Below are 21,350 nucleotides of genomic sequence, written 5' to 3'. Positions count from 1 at the left end.
CCTAGATTAACTCCTTCATTGGTAAAGTTTCCAAAATGGGGTCAGTTATGTTTTTTTCCCTTTTCTTCCACCTTAAAGAATCTGGTAGAGTGTTTTCAGCTTACCAAGATAAAGAGTCCCCGGATGAAGAGGTGCACGGATCTTCCAGAGCAGCCCGGTCTGGAATCAACAATGAGTCAATGAAGGGAGAAAGGGGGGGAGAGGGATGGAATCCAGCACCAACAAAAATATTTTATATAAAAATCAAAAAATTATTAGAACATATAAGTTAAAAATATGAAAACCGAAAAAAGGCAAGGGGAAGACATCATTACATCCTTACGCGTTTCGGACAGAGGGTTAAAAACATGTCCTTATTCATAGGTAAGAATCTGCCACCTTACGGACTTAATTTAGGGAATCTATTCCAATCAAAATTACACTCCAATAGTCAAATAGCACTCATTCCCATCTAAAATCCTAATGAAAAAGAAGTAGTGTACAGCCACTTAGTAGGGTATCAATGTTCTCAAAGAAATTGTATAAGAAATAGTGAGGTCCTCTTTCCCTTATTACCTCTTGTGTGAATTAAAAATTTGAGACTAAAACAACATTTTAGTGAATAAAAACATATTTTTAATATTTACGGCCCAGTCTAATTAATACTGTGAAGTGTTTGTGGGTTAACAAGGATTACCACACCTCTAGGTAACTTTTTTGTATTAGTTTCCAAGACAGGGTCAATGGTTGGTTTTAATGCTATTTTAGGACCTCCAATGTGACAGTGTCCACAATCTGTTCTAGCCAAATTGTAACTCTTACCCTTTTAATCCTTACCCCTAAAAAAACATTTTTGACCTGATGTGATTTCTTTTGTGCCCCCAAGATATTTGTAAAGAACCTGTGAATCCAATAAAGTCATTACACCCCATAAATGAAGTCCTTGAAGGGTATAGACTCCAAAATAGGGTCAGTTGTGGTTTGTTTGTTGATTTGCACCCTAGGAGCTGTGAATATCTGTTATGGTGTCTGCAATTCAGTCCAGGCAAAGTTGCATTTCCAAAGTCAAACAGTTCTCCTTCCCATCTAAGCCCTGCTGTAAGATAAAACAAATAGTATCCCACCACATATAGAGGTATTACTGTGTTCATAAAAAATGTGGGGTATCTTTCTCATATTACCTATGGTAAGCATGAAACATTTAAAGCTAAAGCATCATTTTCTAGGGGAAAAAATGCAATTTTTCATTTTCATGATGCAACCTCATAACATTTTGTAAAGTACCTGTGAGTTAAAACTGCTTACTACCCTCATAGAGTAATTTCTAGATGGGGTTTATTTGCAAAATATGGCCACTTTTGAGAGATTTCTGCTTTTTTAGCACCTGTGGGGCTCTGTAAAAGTGACGCGGGCATCTGCAATTTGTTTCCGCCAAATTTGCACTCTTTCTATTCTGAGTCATGCATGGGCCTTTGACAATGTTTAGGATATGGTCAACATTCAAAAGAAAATGCGGAACAAACTATGTTGTCTATTTTCTTCTATTACCTTAGTGAAAATTAAAAAATGTAAGCAAAAGCAATATTTTTTTTAAAAAAAAGGCTTTGCAAATTTGACATTAATTCCACTATTTATTCCAGCCAACATTTCTCTCCAAAAACTGAAGAGAGATCCATCTCTTCTTTGCCCAACTGAATGCCATAACAGTATTTTTAGTCTATATAAATAATATTGCCGTGTTTAGAAGAAATGAACTAAAAAAATGGGTGGTTTAGTTACTCATATAAGCTTTTGTGAAAATTAACAATTAAGGCAAAAACAATATTTTCATGGAATAAATGTTTTTCATTTTTTTATAAATTACCAAATGGTGTCACTTTTGGGATGGTTTATGTTGTTTTGACACCAGCCAAAGTTGTCCTCCAAAAGTGAAAAAGTGCCACTGCCCATTCAATCCCTGCTTTAAGATGAAAAAGTTGTATCCAATCACTTATGGAGATATTACTGTGGTCAAAACAAATTGTGGGGTCCTCTTTCTCCTGTTACCTCTTGTGATGATGACACATTTGAGGTTTAAACAACATTTCAGTATTGAATTACCAGAATTGAAAACAGGAGCTCAGTCATTAAGGTGGAAAAAAGTGGCTCAGTGCTTAAGGGGTTAATAAAAAAACAAATAATTGTTACAATGAAGTTACTAGCCAAACAAGTTAAAGGAATACCAGTGCCTGATAAAATAGAATCTATAACTTCCAAATCCCTTCCAAATTACAGTAATCAGTAAAGAACTGGAAATGGTATAAAATAAAGAAGTAGCCTACACTCACACATTTTATCCACCATTTGCGCCAAAGGTCACTGATGGTCACTTCTTAATTCCTGTAGTAAAGATAAGAGATGAGCAAACCTTTCAAAGTTCGGTTCCCCAATCTGTCCCGAGCTTCCCGGTGTTCGCCGAGCTGTTCGACAAACAGATTGGTGAACATACCAAACCCATTGAATTCAATGTGAGGCCAAACGTTTGTGTTGTAAAATGGTGTAGAGGGCTGTGAAAGAAAGAAAATAAGGAAGGAATAAAGCAGGACATACTCAGCGAGTTTCCGATATAACTGGTCTGGTAGACCCTCCCCATTACCAATCTAGGGCTTAGTGCCAGCTCTGAGCTGCAATTAACACCTTATTACCCCAATTGACACTGCACCAGCAAGAGGCAGGTATATTTCTGTGACTTTTGCTTCTGGGCAGCTGCAGGCTGCTATTTTGATGCTTTGGGGCCCAATAAACATGGGTCTCCTCAGCCTGAGAATACGAGTCCCAAACTGTCAGGCTTTATCATGGCTGGGTATCAAAACTGGGGGTATCAAAATTAAATAACCGCATGCTAATTTTTTAAATTATTTATTGAAATAATTTAAAGAAAAAAGCCTCCTGTGTGTCCTCTTATGTTGATACAGAGCCAAGATAAGCACACGGCTGTGGGCTGTAACCTGTAGCCAGGGGTTTTATCAGTGCTGGAATCAATAGATGTGGGACCCTGTGCCATTTTATTTATTTATTGTACTCCTCAATCTCATTGCAGCCAGGCAGAGATGCTGGTGGGCAGAGAATGCAGTGAATAGGTATGAGGAGTAATGAGTGGCCCCAGAAGTACTCCCGTGAGAGCAGATACAGCCGCAGGGAGACTTGGTAAGTATGTCATACTTTAACTCTTTTGCTTCTTTTTTTTCACAGTGATTTCCCTGGCCAATCACAGTCATTCCAAAACTTGAAATGGCTGGAATGGGGCCGGAAGTTACCAAGATTGCCAACTTTTGAGCAAAGTGCTCGGGTAGCCAAGCCCAAACCGAACTGGCCAAGGCTCCTCCCAAATCTGAAATTGGTCAATGTGAACGGAACAGATTCTCTCATCCCTAGTAAAGATATGTCTTGCCTATTTGGCCAATGCATTTTATAACTGACTTCATTGGTCATGTGCCATACAAGCCTATATAACGCTTGATGCCAGTGATTTTCTTTAACAAACATGTGAGCATGGATGACATGACACCACTGCAGGAAGTAAGCAAAGACCAGTGGGGACCAACAGAACAGGCTAGGATACAAGTAGGCATTCATTACTTTTTTACTTTGTACCATTTCCTCTTTGAAACAGATTTTTTTACATATTGAAAAGTCCCTGTAAAAGATGTAGCTTTTGAATCTATCATTTTAATTTACTAACAACTTGAATTAATGTAAGACCACAAATGGGTTGACCACAGATTGATAGTACAGATGTAGTAAGCACTAACTGATTGTTTAGTGCCCTACATTGCTTTAGGACACAACTGAAGAGATTGTTTGGTCCATAGTCACCTACAACTGGCAACAGCCTGTCTTAACCTTAGGCATAGTACTGGGGCCTTTAGATAAGGGTAGTTTAGGGAATTTTTGGACAAGAATTCTTTTAGGAGTAAAAGTACTGGCTTGCTTTATGAGAACAGGGACTTATTGGGTATGTTCGGAAGAAAGAAGACACTGCCCTTGAGAGAAATGATTACTTGGAGCATGGAGGTTATCCAAGATGCCTAAAATTCCAGTGGATTGAAAAGATAATCTCCTAGAATGGGAATCTGGGTCAAAAAAATGCTAAAAAAATGAGGCCCATTGGATTGTCCGATCTGCCTGAATGAATCTACATTGCATATATCTTTCATTTAAATAATGTTAATAGTCAGACTGTAGATTGTCATATTGTTGGACCTAAAATGATTTACCCCAAACCAACTACTTGCATTGGTATCATGTACAGTTACTGTATATTGGATGGTTCTTGTCATTAATTGATGATGTTCATTTTATTAATTGGATCAAGTGTGACTTGGTATTGTCTCCCTCCATGATGTACCTTAACTCATTGACACTCATGATGCACTCTAATAAAACTGTAATTATGGCTAAACGTATGGCGCATATGTTAATTTTAAGATGATAAAACTACTAATAACACTACTGATTTTATATTTATTGTTTATCCAAGCAGTAAATAGTATTATATAACCCCATGTAGTACCATACAGCCTGATATTTTCTTGGAATTACATGAGATGTATCTATTCGCTTCATGTGAGGATCCGTTTAAGAAAATGTAGTCTGAATCATCTAAACAATTCAGATCATCTAACTGGAGTAATAAGGTGAGTGCACAATATCAGGAGTGCCAGCGCCCTGGACTCAGGGTGTTTTCTCTTCCGGAGACGCTGGCACTCCTGGGTGAGAGAACGCACTGTCTGTGCTCATTATCAGGTCTACTGATTGAGTGTATTTTCACTGTGTTCTCCTGCTCAGAACACTAGGATCTCCACAAGAATAAATTGATTTTGTGCACTCTGTGCCGTAGGTCAGTTTACGGAGCATCTAAAATAAGCAAAGAGGGCATGAGGTTTGTATATATTGTACTGAGCAATGCAATGTTTCGGTGGAAGTGAAAACACGCTGCGTCCAAAACGCTGAAAACACTGATCATGTATAGTCATCCTTAAATTATACCAGTGTAGAAGACAATAGAGAGGGGTAATATTGTGACTTTCTCAGAGACAGATTATACCCTAACTGGATCTGCAATATTGTTTAATTAACACACTGAATAGACTTGCATTTAGCTTTGTGAAATTATGTGTAAACATATTTTAATGTGTGTTTAAACAGGTTAGGTAAGACCCATCTCTTCCGACAAGCCTACAACCTACAATAGCCCTCAGTCCAGTACACCACTGCGCAACCAGCTCTGTCCTCACCTATTGTACCATCATCCATTCCCTATAGACTGTGAGCCTTCGCGGGCAGGGTCCTCTCTCCTCCTATACCAGTCTGTGCCTTGTATTGCTAATGATTGTTGTACTTGTTTTTTTGTATACCCTTTTCACTTGTAAAGCGCCATGGAATAAATGGCGCTATAATAATTAATAATAAATAATAATAATCCACTTGTCATTGATATTTATAATGCAGATGTAAGAAGCATTAAATCAATGTTTGGTGCTTGACTTCAATTGATTCACTATTATTTAGATAGTACACCACTTCCTATAGAAGGCATGCTGTGTAAATAGTGAAGACGAGCTAAGCTACTGTCATAGCACGCAGCACTTGTTCTGAAGATATTTACTATATCTGAAAACACCAATATGGTAGTAAACTCTAACATTATTACATGCTGTACCATAGTAGTTGGGGGTGGTCATATAACGGGTCTTGTACAATAACCTGTGATGAAAAGTAAGAACCAATGTAAAGAAAGATAACACCATGCAAGCTGTAGTAAATGGAATAATATGAACACCTATATTAACCAGTGATAAAATGCCTCTAAATACAATGTGTACAGAATAGTATAATTAGTGTGAGAAAAACGTAATTAAAGTAAAATAAACAGAAGCAGGCGATAGAAGAAAGTGATGATAATATGACCCCTCCTGTTAGATAAAAAAAAGTCTTCTGTGGGTCTTAAGGTACTGTCACACATAAGGAGATCGCTGCTGAGTTTGCTGTGACGCAGTAGCGATCCCGTTAGCGATCTTGTTATGTGTGACACCTACCAGCGATCAGGCCCCTGCTGTGAGATCGCTAGTCGTTGCAGAATGGTCCAGGCCATTTTCTTCAAAGGCGATGTCCTGCTGGGCAGGACACATCGCTGTGTTTGACACTGTGTGACAGGGTCACAGTGACTGCTGAGATCATTATACAGGCCGCTACTGCGACCTGTATCGTTCCTGCATCGCTGGTAAGATCTGACTGTGTGACATCTTACCAGCGACCTCCCAGCGACTTACCAGCGATCCCTATCAGGTCGCATTGTTCTCGGGATCGCTTGTAAGTCGTTGTATGTGACAGGGCCTTTAGAAAAACCACGGGGATGGAGTCCGCTTATGTAGAGTAACACAAAATATCCACATGTGATAGACATGCTGCAGCTTCCTTTGGTGTGCAGAACTAGATGAATGTCAGGACAGACTAACATTCTGCAAGAAGTGCTAGAATTGAATTGAAGAAGACTGGAATAAAGTTATTTTCTCTGATGAAGTCCCCTACAGCCAATTTAGCATAAGAATACTGAAATAAATAAAGAATAGTATCTAAACATCTTCGAAGAGCAACGTCTCCCAATGTAGCAGGAGCAATCTGATGAACAATGCTTTTCCAGCATGCTGAAGCAACATGTGACAAGGCAAATGTGTTAACTAAGTTGTCACTTTTGCATTGAAATTTTGATTTTGATTTGTGGTCAGGAAACTTCCCACTTCTCAAACCCATTGAGAACCTGTGGTTAATCCTTAAAAACAGGTGGACAAACAAAAGCACAGGGATTGTGATGATCTTTAATCTGTGATTTTGCAGGAATGTGTTTTCTTCAGTCAATATCTGACATACAGTATATAGTATTGTAAAGCCACGTAACTTGGTTTCTACGCAGAGTCTATATATTTTGGGTGTGAACACCTTTAGCCATAGCTTATTCAATCCACATTCTTAGCACACCTTAATCACAGTGCAGAGCACATTATGTTTGTAATGACATTAAAGTACAAAATTGGGAACAGGTTACAAATAGAGAATTATAGTTACAGATTAGTAATGAAGGGTCTCATAGATGCCTCCCACTACTAATCTAGGGTTTAGTGGAAGCTGTGAGCTGATTACCCCGGTTGCCACCACACCAGGGTAATTGCCAGGCAAAATTCTGGAATTGTTACATCTAATGGATGCTATTTTTAGGTTGCGGGAGCCAAAAAGCATGGGTCTCCCCAGCCTGAGAATTCAGCCCCCAGCTGTCGGCTTTATCATGGCTGGGTATCAAAATTGGGGGGTGGGAACCACACACCATTTTTTAAAATGATTGTTTATTTAAATAATTTTTAATAATAGCCGCATGCAGTACCTCTTATTTTGACACACAGCTAAGATAAGCACACGGCTGGAGGCTGCAGCCTGTAGCCATATGCTTTACCATGGCTAGGTATCATAATATAGGGGAACCCTATGGCAAAATTGTTTTATTTATATATTTATTTTTAACACCATGATATAGACTTGCAGACAGGGTCTGTGTGTGGAAGCAGTCAGAAATGCTGTCACACAGGCTGTTGGCGCGTCTGACTGCAACCAATCACAGATGCCAGGACTGCTAGTGAGAGGGGGGAGCAGTGAATATAGATGATGCCAATGAGCGGCCCCGGAAGTAGAATGAGCAGCCCTGTAAGCAGTTACAGCTGTACAGGAGACGTGGTAAGCATAGCGCGCCTGCGTTATTCTTATTTTCTTTATTTTTCCTTACATTTTTTTTCTCATCCAGTTGCCAGACCCGGATCATTACGCGGAGTTCCCTAAGAACTCTTGGCCTGGGCTCGGTGCTCAGCTACTTTTGAACCCGCACAGATTCGGACTTTTACAGTCCGACTCCGCCAATCACTATTAGTAATGGTGTCATCACTCTTTACTATCAGTGTGCCATCCGTGTTTTTCCAATATGAATAAAGAAATTATGAAATTACAAAGCTTCTCCTACACTTTGCAATGTTAAACATGTATGGTACACGAATGGAACATGGATTCCATTCATGTGCTGTACATGTTTTTCCCAGACCCAGAGATGGGGATTGGCCCTTGTCATCCATGGTGATGGAAAGAAATGGATATGTCTCCATGTGGTTCACACAGATAAACAGTCCATGTTATATCCAAAACATATGAAGCTCATCATAGGTTATAATGGGTACATGTGGTATCCATGAAAAAAACGGATACCACACATACCATAAACACATACATATGAAGGGGCATGAACCACATCTGAAAACCTTTAGAAAATACCCCATTGACCATTGATGACACCTGGGGGCTAGGATCTATACATTCACTAATAAAACTGTGAAAAGCGCCCCTACATATGACAAACCTAAAGAAATAGGGAGCCATATATTTCACCAAAATTATGAAAATCAGTACGAAGTTTATTAAACATTATACAGACAAAAAAACCTCATTACAATACAATAGAAAGTGCACAGTGCAGGACTCAAAAAATAGCTCAGGTGCCTAGAGCGTAAATATCAAAGTACACAGGAAAAGAGAATTAACTCCACTGAGTTGTGTGCACAGACATTATTTAGCCATCATGATAACATGATTCCCACTAACATAAAGTCATAAGGCATGTATAGAATTGTCCAGTACACTCACCCATGATAGCCAAGTTGATATATGGCACTAGCAAACCCCTATGCGCGTTTTGCATGGGCTTCTTTGGGGAATCTCAAGGAAGACTTCCTTTTAAGGGGTATTTTCCAATTTTCACAATTATAAAATTTTCCTACTTACTGTTTTCTAGCAGGGCCGACACTCTTCTTTCAGTGACAGCTCTGGTGAAAGTAGAATTGTAGTGTTTGTAGAACTCTAAAACTCAGCTCTGCTTTAACAAATTCAGCAATCAGTGATTTGTTCTGGAATGTGTTCACTATTGTCACTATTTTTACACAGCGATAACAGGGCAATTATATGTAACTACTAGGCCTGGGTCTGGAGGATAGCTACTTAAAAACTAGTTGTGTGCTACAAAAGATAAAAGCTCTCATTGCAAAGGAATCACAGCACATTGAAAAAGCAAGTCAATTGAAAACTTGATTGTTTTAAAGAGGTTATCCTCTACTTTTACATTGATGGCCTATTCTTAAGGCTGCTTTACATGCAGCGACATCGCTAGCAATGTTGCTGGTGAAAGCACCTGTCCCCATCGGTTGTGCATCACGGGCAAATTGCTGCCCGTGGCGCACAACATGGCTAGGACCCGTCACCTGTACTTACCTGCCTAGCGACATAGCTGTGGCCGGCAAACCGCCTCCTTTCTAAGGGGGAGGTTTGTTCGGCGTCACAGCGGCGTCACTAAGTGGCCGCCCAATAGAAGCGGAGGGGCGGAGATGAGCGGCCGTAACATCCCACCCACTTCCTTCCTTCCTCATTGCCGGAGGCCGCAGGTACAATGTTGTTCCTTGTTCCTGCAGTGTAACACATAGCGATATGGGCTGCCGCAGGAACGACGAACAACCTGCGTCCTGCAACAGGAACAATATTTGAGATTAGAACGACATGTCAACGATCAAAGATATGGTGAGTATTTTTGATCATTAGCGGTCGTTTGTACGTTTCACACGCAACAATTTCGCTAACGAGGCTGGATGTGCGTCACGAATGCCGTGACCCCAACGACATCTCGTTAGCGATGTCGTTGCATGTAAAGTGGCCTCTAGGATAGGTCATCAATGTCTGATAGTCCAAAGTCAAATATGCAGCACTCCCACCGGTCAGCTAATTTCAAAACATCCGGAAATACTCAGTTCCGGAGCTGCCTCATCATCTGATAGCAGCCATGGTTGGATTCTGCACATTCACCTTTTATTGATTTGAATAGGTGAATGTGCAGTAACCGGCTGCAGCAGCTGTCATTTGATGGGGTAGCTCCGGAACAGAGAATTCCGCCTGCCTGCTGCTGCTGCTGACACCAACAACAGCCGATCGAGAGGGGTGCTGGGTGATAGGGGTACTTTGCACACTACGACATCGCAAGCCGATGGTAGCGATGCCAAGCGCGATAGTCCCCGCCCCCGTCGCAGCTGCGATATCTTGTGATAGCTGCCATAGCGAACATTATCTCTACAGCAGCTTCACATGCACTTAAATGCCCTGTGACATCGCTCTGGCCGGCAAACCGCCTCCTTCCTAAGGGGGCGGGTCATGCGGCATCACAGCGACGTCACACGGCAGGCGGCCAATAGAAGCAGGGGGGCGGAGATGAGCGGGACGTAAACATCCTGCCCACCTCCTTCCTTCCTCATTGCAGTCGGGACGAAGGTAAGGAGATGTTCCTCGCTCCTGCGGCTTCACACACAGCGATGTGTGCTTCTGCAGGAACGAGGAACAACATCGTAACATCGGTCATTCAAAAATTATAGAAATGACCGACGCTACACCGATGATACGATTTCGACGCTTTTGCGCTCGTTAATCATATCAAAAACGATTTACACACTCCGATGTCGACAGCGATGTCGTAGTGTGCAAAATACCCCTTATACCCTGGCCGATCAGATATTGATGATCTATCCTGTGGATAGGCCATCAATGTAAAAGCAGTGGATAACCTCTTTCTTTAATGCTTCTAACTAATAAAAGAAATGTAAAAAATTCAAATCTTAGCAGCAGATTTACCATTACAAGTGATGCTTTTTCTCTTTCCCTACGTTTGCAACCAATTTTTGTATTGCTCCAATGCATCTAAAAAAAAGTATATGCAAATTGTTTTTAATAAATATATCTTAAGATTTTGTAAAAAATATAACTTATTTGTAGACCTAATGTTCTATATAGTTACAGATCACCATCTTGAGTGTACCCTAATATGCACTTAGAAAGCTTTCTCACATTAATATTGAACATAATTATTGTTTGTGCCATTTCTGCTCTACTTTATGGATAACAATTAGGGATGATCAAATATCACAAATATTCGGCAATATTCGGCTTCACGAATATCCGACGAATAGGTCGTCACTCTGTGAATATTCGATGCGCAATGTAAGTCTATAGGAAGCCTGTATAGTTGCTATTCGGCAACTATTTGGGTTTCCCATAGACTTACATTGCACATCGAATATTCGCAAATAGTCGAATAGTGGCGACCTATTCGGCAAATATGGGCGTTGCCGAATATTTGAGGTATTCAATCATTCCTAATAGCAATGCCATAAAGAAAGAACTCATAATCTAACTTTTCTAAGTCAGCATATAGTATGAAGTTTCAAGAATTTCCTCTTCGTAATCCATTGTTCATTAGCATTGCATTTCTGAAAGAGAATAGGAGAATACTATCTAAAAGCATCACTGAATAACAAGAAAACATGTAATAGATGCAATTTAGTCGCACAATACATCCATTAGAAATCTAATGATAGAGCTCGCTATTTATAAACAATATAACCAACATAAAAGATGCAGGTCCAAGGTTTCATTCATGATGGCAGTCATAGGGTACCATCTCACTAAACGACGTACCAGCGATTCCAACCATGATATGACCTGGTCAGGACCGCTGGTCCATTGCTACATGGTCGCTGGTGAGCTGTCAATCAGGCAGATCTCACTAGCGACCAGTGACCAGCCACCAGCCAGCAGCGACTCGTGGAAACGATGCTGCGCTTGGTAACCAAGCTAAATATGGGGTAACTAAGCAAAATGCTTTGCTTGGTTACCTGATATTTACCCTGGTTACCAGCGCACACTGCTTAGTGCTGGCTCCCTGCACTCGTAGCCAGGGTACACATCGGGTTACTAAGTAAAGCGCTTTGCTTAGTTACCCGATGTGTACTCTGGCTACGTGTGCAGGGAGCAAGCACTGGCAGCCTGAGAGCAGCGTACGCTTGCAACCAAGGTAAATATTGGGTAACCAAGGAAAGCGCTTTGCTTGGTTACCAGCGTCCGTAGCTTCCAGATGCCGGCTCCCTGCTCCCTGCACATTCAGATTGTTGCTCTCTCGCTGTCAAACACAGCGATGTGTGCTTCACAGCGGGAGAGCAACAAGCAAAAAATGAACCAGCACTGTGTGTAACGATCAGCGATTTCACAGCAGGGGCTAGGTCGCTGCTCAGTGTCACACACAGCGAGATCGCTAATGAGGTCACTGGTACGTCACAAAACCTGTGACTCAGCAGCGATCTTGCTAGCAATCTCGCTATGTGAGAAGTGCCCCATAGTATGTAAAGGTAACAAACACAAAAAAGATAAAAAATGTAAATGAGTAGAATAAAATGGACAACATGTTGGGATGGGATACGTTAATGCCAACACCCTTGGGCAATTTTCCATTTTTTAGCATTTTAGGTTTTTTCTCCTCCCCTTCTTTCAATAGCCATAACTTTTTTTATGTTTACTTCCACATAATTACATGATGGCTTGTTTTTTACTGAACAAGTTGTATTTTAGAATGACACAATTTGAGTTATCATGTAATGCACTGGAACATTGTAAAAAATTCGAAATATGTTGAAATTGCAAAAAAAGTACAATTTTTCAATTGTTCTTGAGGTTTTTTATTTATTATGTTCACTAAACAGTAAAACTGATCTGGCAATATAATTCTCCAGGTCAGTATGATGACATATATAACAAACATGTATACAGTGGTGTTGGAGGAGGGTAATTGTGCGTGAGGGATTGACTCCAGATGCCATAGAATGCTACATGAAATATCTGGTCCTGGAAAATCTATAAAACCTATGGCATCAGCTGAGTCACTGTGTAGAGGATTGTAACTCTGTACCCAAGAAACTCAAAGACCTAAAGGTCACCCTTCAAGAAGAGTGCGATACCATGCCTCCGTAGATGATAACTTGTTTTCTGAACAGAATGAGACATTGCTTTCAATCTACAATTGATGCAATTGAAGGCCATTGATGCAATTGAAGGCCACATGACAAGTTATTGAGACATTGACATTTTCTGGGAGGGTATACCCACAATTGTTAGCTTTGTTTCAATAAATTATTTATTTGAGATGAGGAAATTACCATTGCATGCTTTTACTTAATTGCCCTACTTTAATGATAAAATATCACTGTAGCATAAATTACACATATTTACAGTCATGGTGTTGATACCCTTGAGATTGTTCCAAAAAATTAAGTATTTCTAACAGAAAATTATTGCAATTACACATATTGTTATCCACATGTTTAATTCCTTTGTGTATATTGGAAAAAAAAAGGCAAATTGGATGTAATATCACAAAAAACTGCAAAAATGGGCTAAACAAAATTGGTGGCACCCTCAACTTAATATTTGGTTACACAGCCTCTGGAATAAATAACTGTAATCAGTTGCTTCCTGTAACCATGAACAAGCTTCTTACACCTCTCACCTGGAATTCTGGACCCCTCTTTTTCTGCAAACTGCTTTAGGTCTCCCATATTTGAAGGATGTCTTCTCCCAACATCAATTTTAAGATCTTTCTACAGGTGTTTTTGGTGTTTAGATCTGGACTCATTGCTACCACTTCAGGGCTCTCCACCACTTTATTTCCATCTATTTCTGAGTCCAGATAGATTAACTACAATGCCATGGATTGTAAATTTCTTGACTATGTTGAGTATCATGGACAAAGGAACATCAAGATCTCAAAAAATAAACTTGTAACCTTGTGATTGTTGATATTTTTCACCAGTTTTGGTTCTCAAGTCCTCAAACAGGTCTTCTTATGTTTAATTTGCCTTTTTCCCTTTGTTTTTTTTGTGTGTTGTTCCAATATACACAAAAGAATTAAACGTGTATGAGAAAACATGCAATTGAATAATTTTCTGGGAGAAATACTTCTTTTTCAAGACCAATTTCAAGGGTGCTGACACTTTAGGCCATTACTATATGCAAAATGGATTTACATAAAAAATGTATATATATACTGTGTTTTTATATATATATATATATATATATATATATATATATATAAAATTACAAATACTAGCAAGATATAATAGTGTTTTTAATTATTTAAATAAAATATAAAATTAGTCGGTTATATATTCACGTTCATATACTGTATACATATGTACATTATTTCTACAAGTAAAAATGCTATGATAGTTACAGATGTATTGAAGTAAGCATTGAAGAACATTAAACAGCGGATGCATCATATACAATATTTTTTCACTATATAAAAACATATACTTCATATACTTAAGCATTTTTTCTTTTAACTCTATATTTCCTAGGTGTATATATCTATTTCTTATATATTCTATAAATAAATATGTATGACTAGTTCTTCTGATCTGTTAGGTTGATCTGTGAACACTGAACAGCATTCAGAGATACAATTTGCAGCAGCTCGTTCTCTGCAGTGATCATTGTGCGCTGTGCAGGGAGGTGGTAAAGGTCAACAGCCCCCATCATCTATTGTTAGTGGTGTGACCCTGTGTTAGCTTATACCAGCCCTATATTGGGCTTATTACATTGTAATTCTGATTCTGAACAAATTAATTCTTCATTAATCAAATATCAATTTTGTTTAGCATTTCTCAAAATTCATGAGATGACACAGCATGAAGAGGCTATGTTATGCCATTTTTTTAAACACCGTCGTGGCCCATCTACTTAATATGCTTTAGTGTTGGTATAGCCTGTGGCGTAAGTAGAGTATGATGGGCCCAGGTGCAAAGTTTGGACATGGGCCCCCCCTCTACGTACACTGACACTTGTGGTATGGGATAATGACACTGACACTCGGGGTACAGGATAATGATGCTGAAACTTGGCTCTTTCCCTCAGCACCCAGGTTTCTCATGATCTAAAATCCTTCTTTCTATCAGCACCCAGATTTCCTATGTTCTGATATCCATCTTGTCCTCGGCAGCCAGCTTACCTATGCTCTGCTATATATCTTTCCCTCAGCACCCAGCTTTCCCATATCAGAGCATGGGAAAGCTGGGTGCTGAGAGATGTATAGCAGAGCTTAGGAAAGCTGGGTGCTGAGAGATGTATAGCAGATCATGGGAAAGCTGGGTGCTGAGAGATGTATAGCAGAGCATGGGAAAGCTGGGTGCTGAGAGATGTATAGCAGAGCTTAGGAAAGCTGGGTGCTGAGAGATGTATAGCAGAGCTTAGGAAAGCTGGGTGCTGAGGGAAAGAGCCGTTTTCCCTCAGCACAGAACTTTCCCATCCCATACTTTTATCTTTGTCTCTCCCTGTATATAATGATCTAAATACAATAATGGCTTCCACATAGCCTTACATATAGAATAAAGAGTGCCATACATATATAACTATATATATATATATATATATATATATTTTTTATTTTTATTTTTTACTTGCAATGAGAGTTCATTCAGTTCACATCAAATTAATTTCAAGTAAATGAAATTTCAGAGCCAAATTGGAGCAAATCTGCTGAATTCAAATTTTAGCATCTCATTTTTTTTCTAATGATCACCTGATTAAAGCAGAAAAGTAATCTTTACAAAGCATCCTATTGAGGTATTTGGGGCTGGTGTGAAACCTGTAGGTTATTAGTTTTCTTTTGCTAAAGAAAATTACAAAGAAAGCAAGCTCCCACACTTTTTAAAAATATGCTTAGCGTAAAAATGATTTTGAAAAATATTGATAATACTGATGATACAATTGATTAGAAATTCCAATTAACAGTGTAGAATTATGCAAACTATTGCACTAAGTATCCTCTTGACCACTTAATTGTCAAAGGTGTGTCACGTGTTACAGACAGTCATGTGGTTTCTGGCCATCGAAGGTCAGGGGCCAGGGCATCTGGCTGCGCAAGATGCTCCCTGACTTTCCACTGTTCCTGCTGTCAGTATTCATTGGTATACATAGCTTTCCTGCTGGATTTTTCTCTCTCCCTTTTGGACAAAACAGGAGCACAACTTTCACCCAGCTGTTTATCATCAGTATTCCTGTGTTGTTTAAATACCCCTTCCTTCCTTTGGACTGTGCTGGTGATATTTTCAGTTCCTTCAATCTGAGGTTGCAAACAGGTGCTTTGCACTCCTCTGTGGTATTGTTGCTGAAAACTCTGATGAATGTCTACCTGAGTCATCTAATGATAAGTAGTTCATGTTTTTCTCCCTGTGTCCCCCTTGTGTCTTCTATAGTTGTTTAGTGGGGTTGACGAAGAGCTCATCCCATCCATTCCCTATGTAGGCCCAGCACTAGGGATGTCTAGAGTCAGGTATCCGGCTCAGCACATAGGTATGGAACCTATCTAGGTTGGTGAGGGACACCGGGGACCAGCAGTAGGTTTAGTCAGGGGTCACAAGCTTCCCTTCCCTTTCGGCATGCGCTTGGTACTTCCCCGTACCAAGCGTGACATTGATGGAAATAATCAGGAATTAAATTATTGGTATTACAAAATAAACATGCTCCATTTGTTTCATTTATACTATAGCACAACCAGTGGTTAGGAGTAATATTACAAGGAAATATAGAATAATATTGAAAAATAAAAGTAACACAAATAAAATCTTAGCGTAACTGCAGTTATATTGTAAAGATTAATAAATGTTTCATAGGACAATAAAAGGACAATACAATGAACAATTGTTAGTGTCCATAACACTATTGAAAGTCAAACACTTACATGCTTCTAATGAACTAAACTTAAAGCACCTTAGGATTCTATAGTGATCTGAGTTTTAATCTAAAAGGACCAGGGTGTTGCTGTCATAACTCATAATATGTCGGTCATCCAATATGTGGTTTCATGAAGATTTGAAATCAGTCCTGGTACTCAGTTCCATTTAAGCATTAAATACTACTAAAAAATCCACATTAACTCCTCAGCATGAAAATTTGCGAGACCATTAAGGAAAAGTTATTGAATTATGAAAATCACAGTTTAGATAGACATTTTAGCGATATCCAAATGATCAAAAAAATTGAAAAAAGTAAGTTTAAACCATATAAAGTATGAGGAACAAGCACAAATACACATAGGATTTTGAACTCTAATGCCATCTTCTGGAAGTAGAAATCTTAAGTCAATATTGACCCTTTAATGAGCCTTACTAAACGACTTGTTAAACTAGATAATCCAGTTGCAGACAAGTATTTTGGGGTGTTTGCCCCTATTTAGTGCATAGAAAGAGATTTGATTTCGCCATATGAAAGGCCTCTGGCTGAAGTGCTACTTTCAGTAGGTGGCACATGAGTTGAAGTCTTTCTCTTCTCTGAATAGGCAATTCGGATATAAATGAGGTTATTCATGGTTGTTTGAGGAATATTCTGCAATGTTAAATTCACTTGTGCACTAAAGGGGGCTTTACACGCTACGACATCGCTAATGCAAACTCGTTGGGGTCACGGAATTTGTGACGCACATCCGGCCGCATTAGCGATGCCGTTGCGTGTGACACCGATGAACAATTTTGCATCATTGAAAAAACGTGCAAAATCGCTCATCGGTGACATGGGGGTCCATTCTCAAAAATCGTTACTGCAGCAGTAACGAGGTTGTTCCTCGTTCCTGCGGCAGCACACATCGCTCCTTGTGACACCGCAGGAACGAGGAAGCTCTCCTTACCTGCCTCCCGGCCGCTATGCGGAAGGAAGGAGGTGGGAGGGATTTTACGTCCCGCTCAGCTCCGCCCCTCCGCTGCTATTAGGCGGCCGCACAGTGATGTCACTGTGACGCCGCACGGACCATCCCCTTAGAAAGGAGGCGGTTCGCCGGTCACAGCGACGTCGCCGGGCAGGTAAGTATGTGTGACGGGTCTGGGCAATGTTGTGCGGCACGGGAAGCGCTTTGCCCATGTCGCACGACAGATGGGTGCGGGTACGCACACTAGCGATATCGAGACCGATATAGCAGTGTGTAAAGCGGCCTTAAGTCATCAAGATCTGCTGCTGGCAGCTCCATTTGTATTTGCTGACTAATGAAATTCCAGTTATTCTCAATGGGAAAAAGGTCCAGAAATGCTGCAGGCCATAGTAGCATATTTAGGCAGCACAGGCTGCTCAGAGTAGCACAACCAACATGTGGCCTGGCATTGTGTTGAAAAATGACTTCTGAAATGCTTTAAACAAGTAGGCATATCACTGTTTCCCTGACCAAATCAATGTATTAAAGAGTTGTTAATGTATCTTCAATGAAGACCAGAGGGACTGGCAACCATACACTATTCCCCCTACATCATAATCTTGGTAGTAGTTACAGTATGACATTGCCTCATGAAGGTTTCTAAATGGTATTGTCAACAACATGGCCTCTCATTGGGGATCAGAGGCTGGAATGGCAATTTATCATAGGTGGTCTGCCAACCATACACTATTCCACCCCTCATCATAATTTTGGTAGTAGTTCTAGTATGACGTTCCCTCATGAAGGTCTCTAAATAGTATTGTCCACATGGCTTCCTTTTGGGGACTAGAGGCTGGAATGGCAAATGACCAGAGGGGCCTGACAAACATACACTATTCCACCCCACACCATAATATTGGTAGTAATTACAGTCTGACATTCCCTCATGAAGGTCTCTAAATGGTATTGTCCACAACATGGTCTCCCATTAGAGTCCAGAGGCTGTAATGACAATTGATTAAAGGGGTCTGACAACCAAACACTAATCCATCCCTCATCATAATCTAGGTAGTAGTTCCAGTATGACGTTCCCTCATGAAGGTCTCTAAATGGTATTGTCCACATGGCTTCCCATTGAGGACAGGAGGCTGGAATGGTAATTTATCCTCATAATCAATTAGTTTTGCTTTTTATATTGGGCACAAAGATAGCCAGAGATTGGTCTGGAGAACCAATGGACAATGTCATGAAAAGGCCTTCATGTGAGAACGCCGTATCAGTCTTACTCTTGGGCTTACAAAGTATAATGGTATAATGTAAGGGATTTGGATGCCTTTTTTCTTTATTGCATATACACTAACAGCTCAGCATTACATATATGTGATGGTGTAACCAATCGTACGGCCATTTTTCAACATTACAATGCTAAGCCATCTGTTGCTTGTGCATGGCCAAATTGTGCTATCACATTTGCAGGGTTTCCAGACCTCTTTCCCATCAAGCACATCTACACATTGCTGAATATAAATTGTAAAAGTAGATGCCAATAGCAGATCTTGATTAAATCAACAGTGTCCCATGCATCACTCCACCACTCGTAGTGCTTGGTGCAGCTCTCCACCAGCTGCCACTTTGTAGGAATTTATTGGCTTCTCAGGGCACCAAGAAGCTCCTCTCCATTTATAAATCTTTATTTGTCCCAACATACAACAGGAAAAAGTGTAAAAAACTATTAATTGGCTTACAAAGGGCCTTTTTCAAGCTATAAAAATTACATACATGTCTACAAAAATATATAAACGTAGAGGAGTTTCTCAGTGACTTGGAATTTTTTGGATTCTCAGCAGATTTTGAATATGTGCATTGAGCGTGGCAGAGCATTCCTCAAACAACCATTAATACCCTCACTTATAGCACACCATGGTGTAGTTGTATAAGTGCATGCATTTTAGTGTGTGGTGCTTATTCTTAATACTGAATAGATTGCAAAAAAAAGATTCATTTTTTCCATCATTCGCATACAATTAACATGTTTACAAATCCTGTGATACTCGTAACTCTACGACTTTTTTTTCTTAGTGTTGCAATTTCGATATCTTGTAACACTGTGTATCATTACTTTGTATATCGTAAGCTCGACAGGATTAACAAACACCAAATCCTTTTCAGTAGTCATGGATTTCTAGATTTCGCATGGAATTCCAGCAATGTTTACAAGCTACACGAAACGTAATCATTCAAAGCAGACTTTTGTGGAAAAGATGTTACAGTCAAAGTTTTGATTTTTTTCTTCCCTGAATTATCTATAAAAGCAGCAGACAAGACATGTCTCACTCTCCTGTCTTCAGTTGCTGACATGTACTCTAAAGCCAATTTTTGAAGATCAGACAGCATTTTCTGAAGAACATATCAATTTTTTGTAGCACAAATTATGCAACATCGCCTACCTTGTCTCCGTGTCAGTTGAAAGTGCCGATGTGCCTGGGGAGTTAAAAAGAGAAAAAAAAAAATTAGATATGTGTTTGCCAATGGCCAAGACTTTACGAAAGTCAACATTCAATATATGACAGATGTAAACTGACATAGAACCATACTGTACATCAGAACTCAGATGTAGAGTTATATAATAAATAGGGATAATCGAATACTTCAAATATTCGGCTTCGGTAATATTTTCCGAATAGGTCGCCGCTATGCAAATATTCGATGTGCAATGTAAAGCCTGCTTTACATGGTACGATCTATCGTGCAATTTCACGATCGATTGTACCCGCCCCCGTCATTTGTGCGTCATGGGCAATTAGTTGCCCATGGTGCACAAAGTCGTTAACCCCCGTCACACGCACTTACCTGCTGTGCGACGTCGCTGTGGGCGGCGAACATCCTCTTCCTGAAGGGGGAGGGACGTTCGGCGTCACAGCGACATCACACAACGGCTGGCCAATAGAAGCGGAGGGGCGGAGATGAGCGGGACGTAAACATCCCGCCCACCTCCTTCCTTCCACATAGCCGGCGGGTGCCGCGGGACGGAGGTAAACTGCTGTTCATCATTCCCGGGGTGTCACACGGAGCGGCGTGTGCTACCCCGGGAACGATGAGCAACCGGCGCCATTTTAATTAAACGAGATTATGAAACCGAGCGACGAGTACACGACTCGCGATTTGTGAGCGATACTGCGTCGCTCGGAGGTGTCACACAGCCCTACGTCGCAAGCGATGCCGGATGTGCGTCACAAAAAACGTGACCCCGACGATCTATCGCACGATAGATCGTCTCCTGTAAAGCACCCTTTAGTCTATGGGAAGCCCGAATAGTTCCGAATAGTTGCTATTCAGGTTTCTCATAGACTTACATTGTGCATCGAATATTCGCGAATAGTCGAATAACAGTGACCTATTCGGAAAATATTCATAAAGCCGAATATTTTAGGTATTCGATCATCCCTAATAATAAACCATGCAATGGAAGAGACTTAAGCCCACTTTACACGTTGCAATTAGTTGTACAATCGCATTTGCGATGTGACACGCCCAGGTTGCATACGGGATCTATGAGATTTCACGTTGGTCGTTCATTTGCTGTCACACGAGCGTTAGTAGTCTATGTTAAATTGATCAATATTATGTGCGATCCTTTAGATCATGTGTTCTGTGACGTATGCATTGGGCACCTTTTTTTTTTTTTATTTATTGACTTGCCAAGCGTGTGTAATGTGGGATGCGTTTTTACTATGTCATCTGCCATTCAGCTCTGCTA

General features: G+C 40.2%; 1 protein-coding gene across 2 annotated transcripts in view; it reads right to left on the bottom strand.

Moving 5' to 3' along the window:
- FSTL4 (follistatin like 4) overlaps nucleotides 1-21,350 on the bottom strand; it is a 1,562,686-nt gene that overhangs the window by 1,222,516 nt on the left and 318,820 nt on the right. For both annotated transcript variants that reach the window (XM_075344490.1, XM_075344491.1), the window contains exon 3: nucleotides 20,041-20,074. In XM_075344490.1, coding sequence (XP_075200605.1) covers nucleotides 20,041-20,074 — 34 coding nt within the window. The remainder of the gene's footprint in view (nucleotides 1-20,040; nucleotides 20,075-21,350) is intronic.

The sequence above is a fragment of the Anomaloglossus baeobatrachus genome, chromosome 4 (genome assembly GCF_048569485.1).
Source record: "Anomaloglossus baeobatrachus isolate aAnoBae1 chromosome 4, aAnoBae1.hap1, whole genome shotgun sequence".
Lineage (NCBI taxonomy): Eukaryota > Metazoa > Chordata > Amphibia > Anura > Aromobatidae > Anomaloglossus > Anomaloglossus baeobatrachus.
This window is presented reverse-complemented; position numbering and strand designations above follow the sequence as displayed.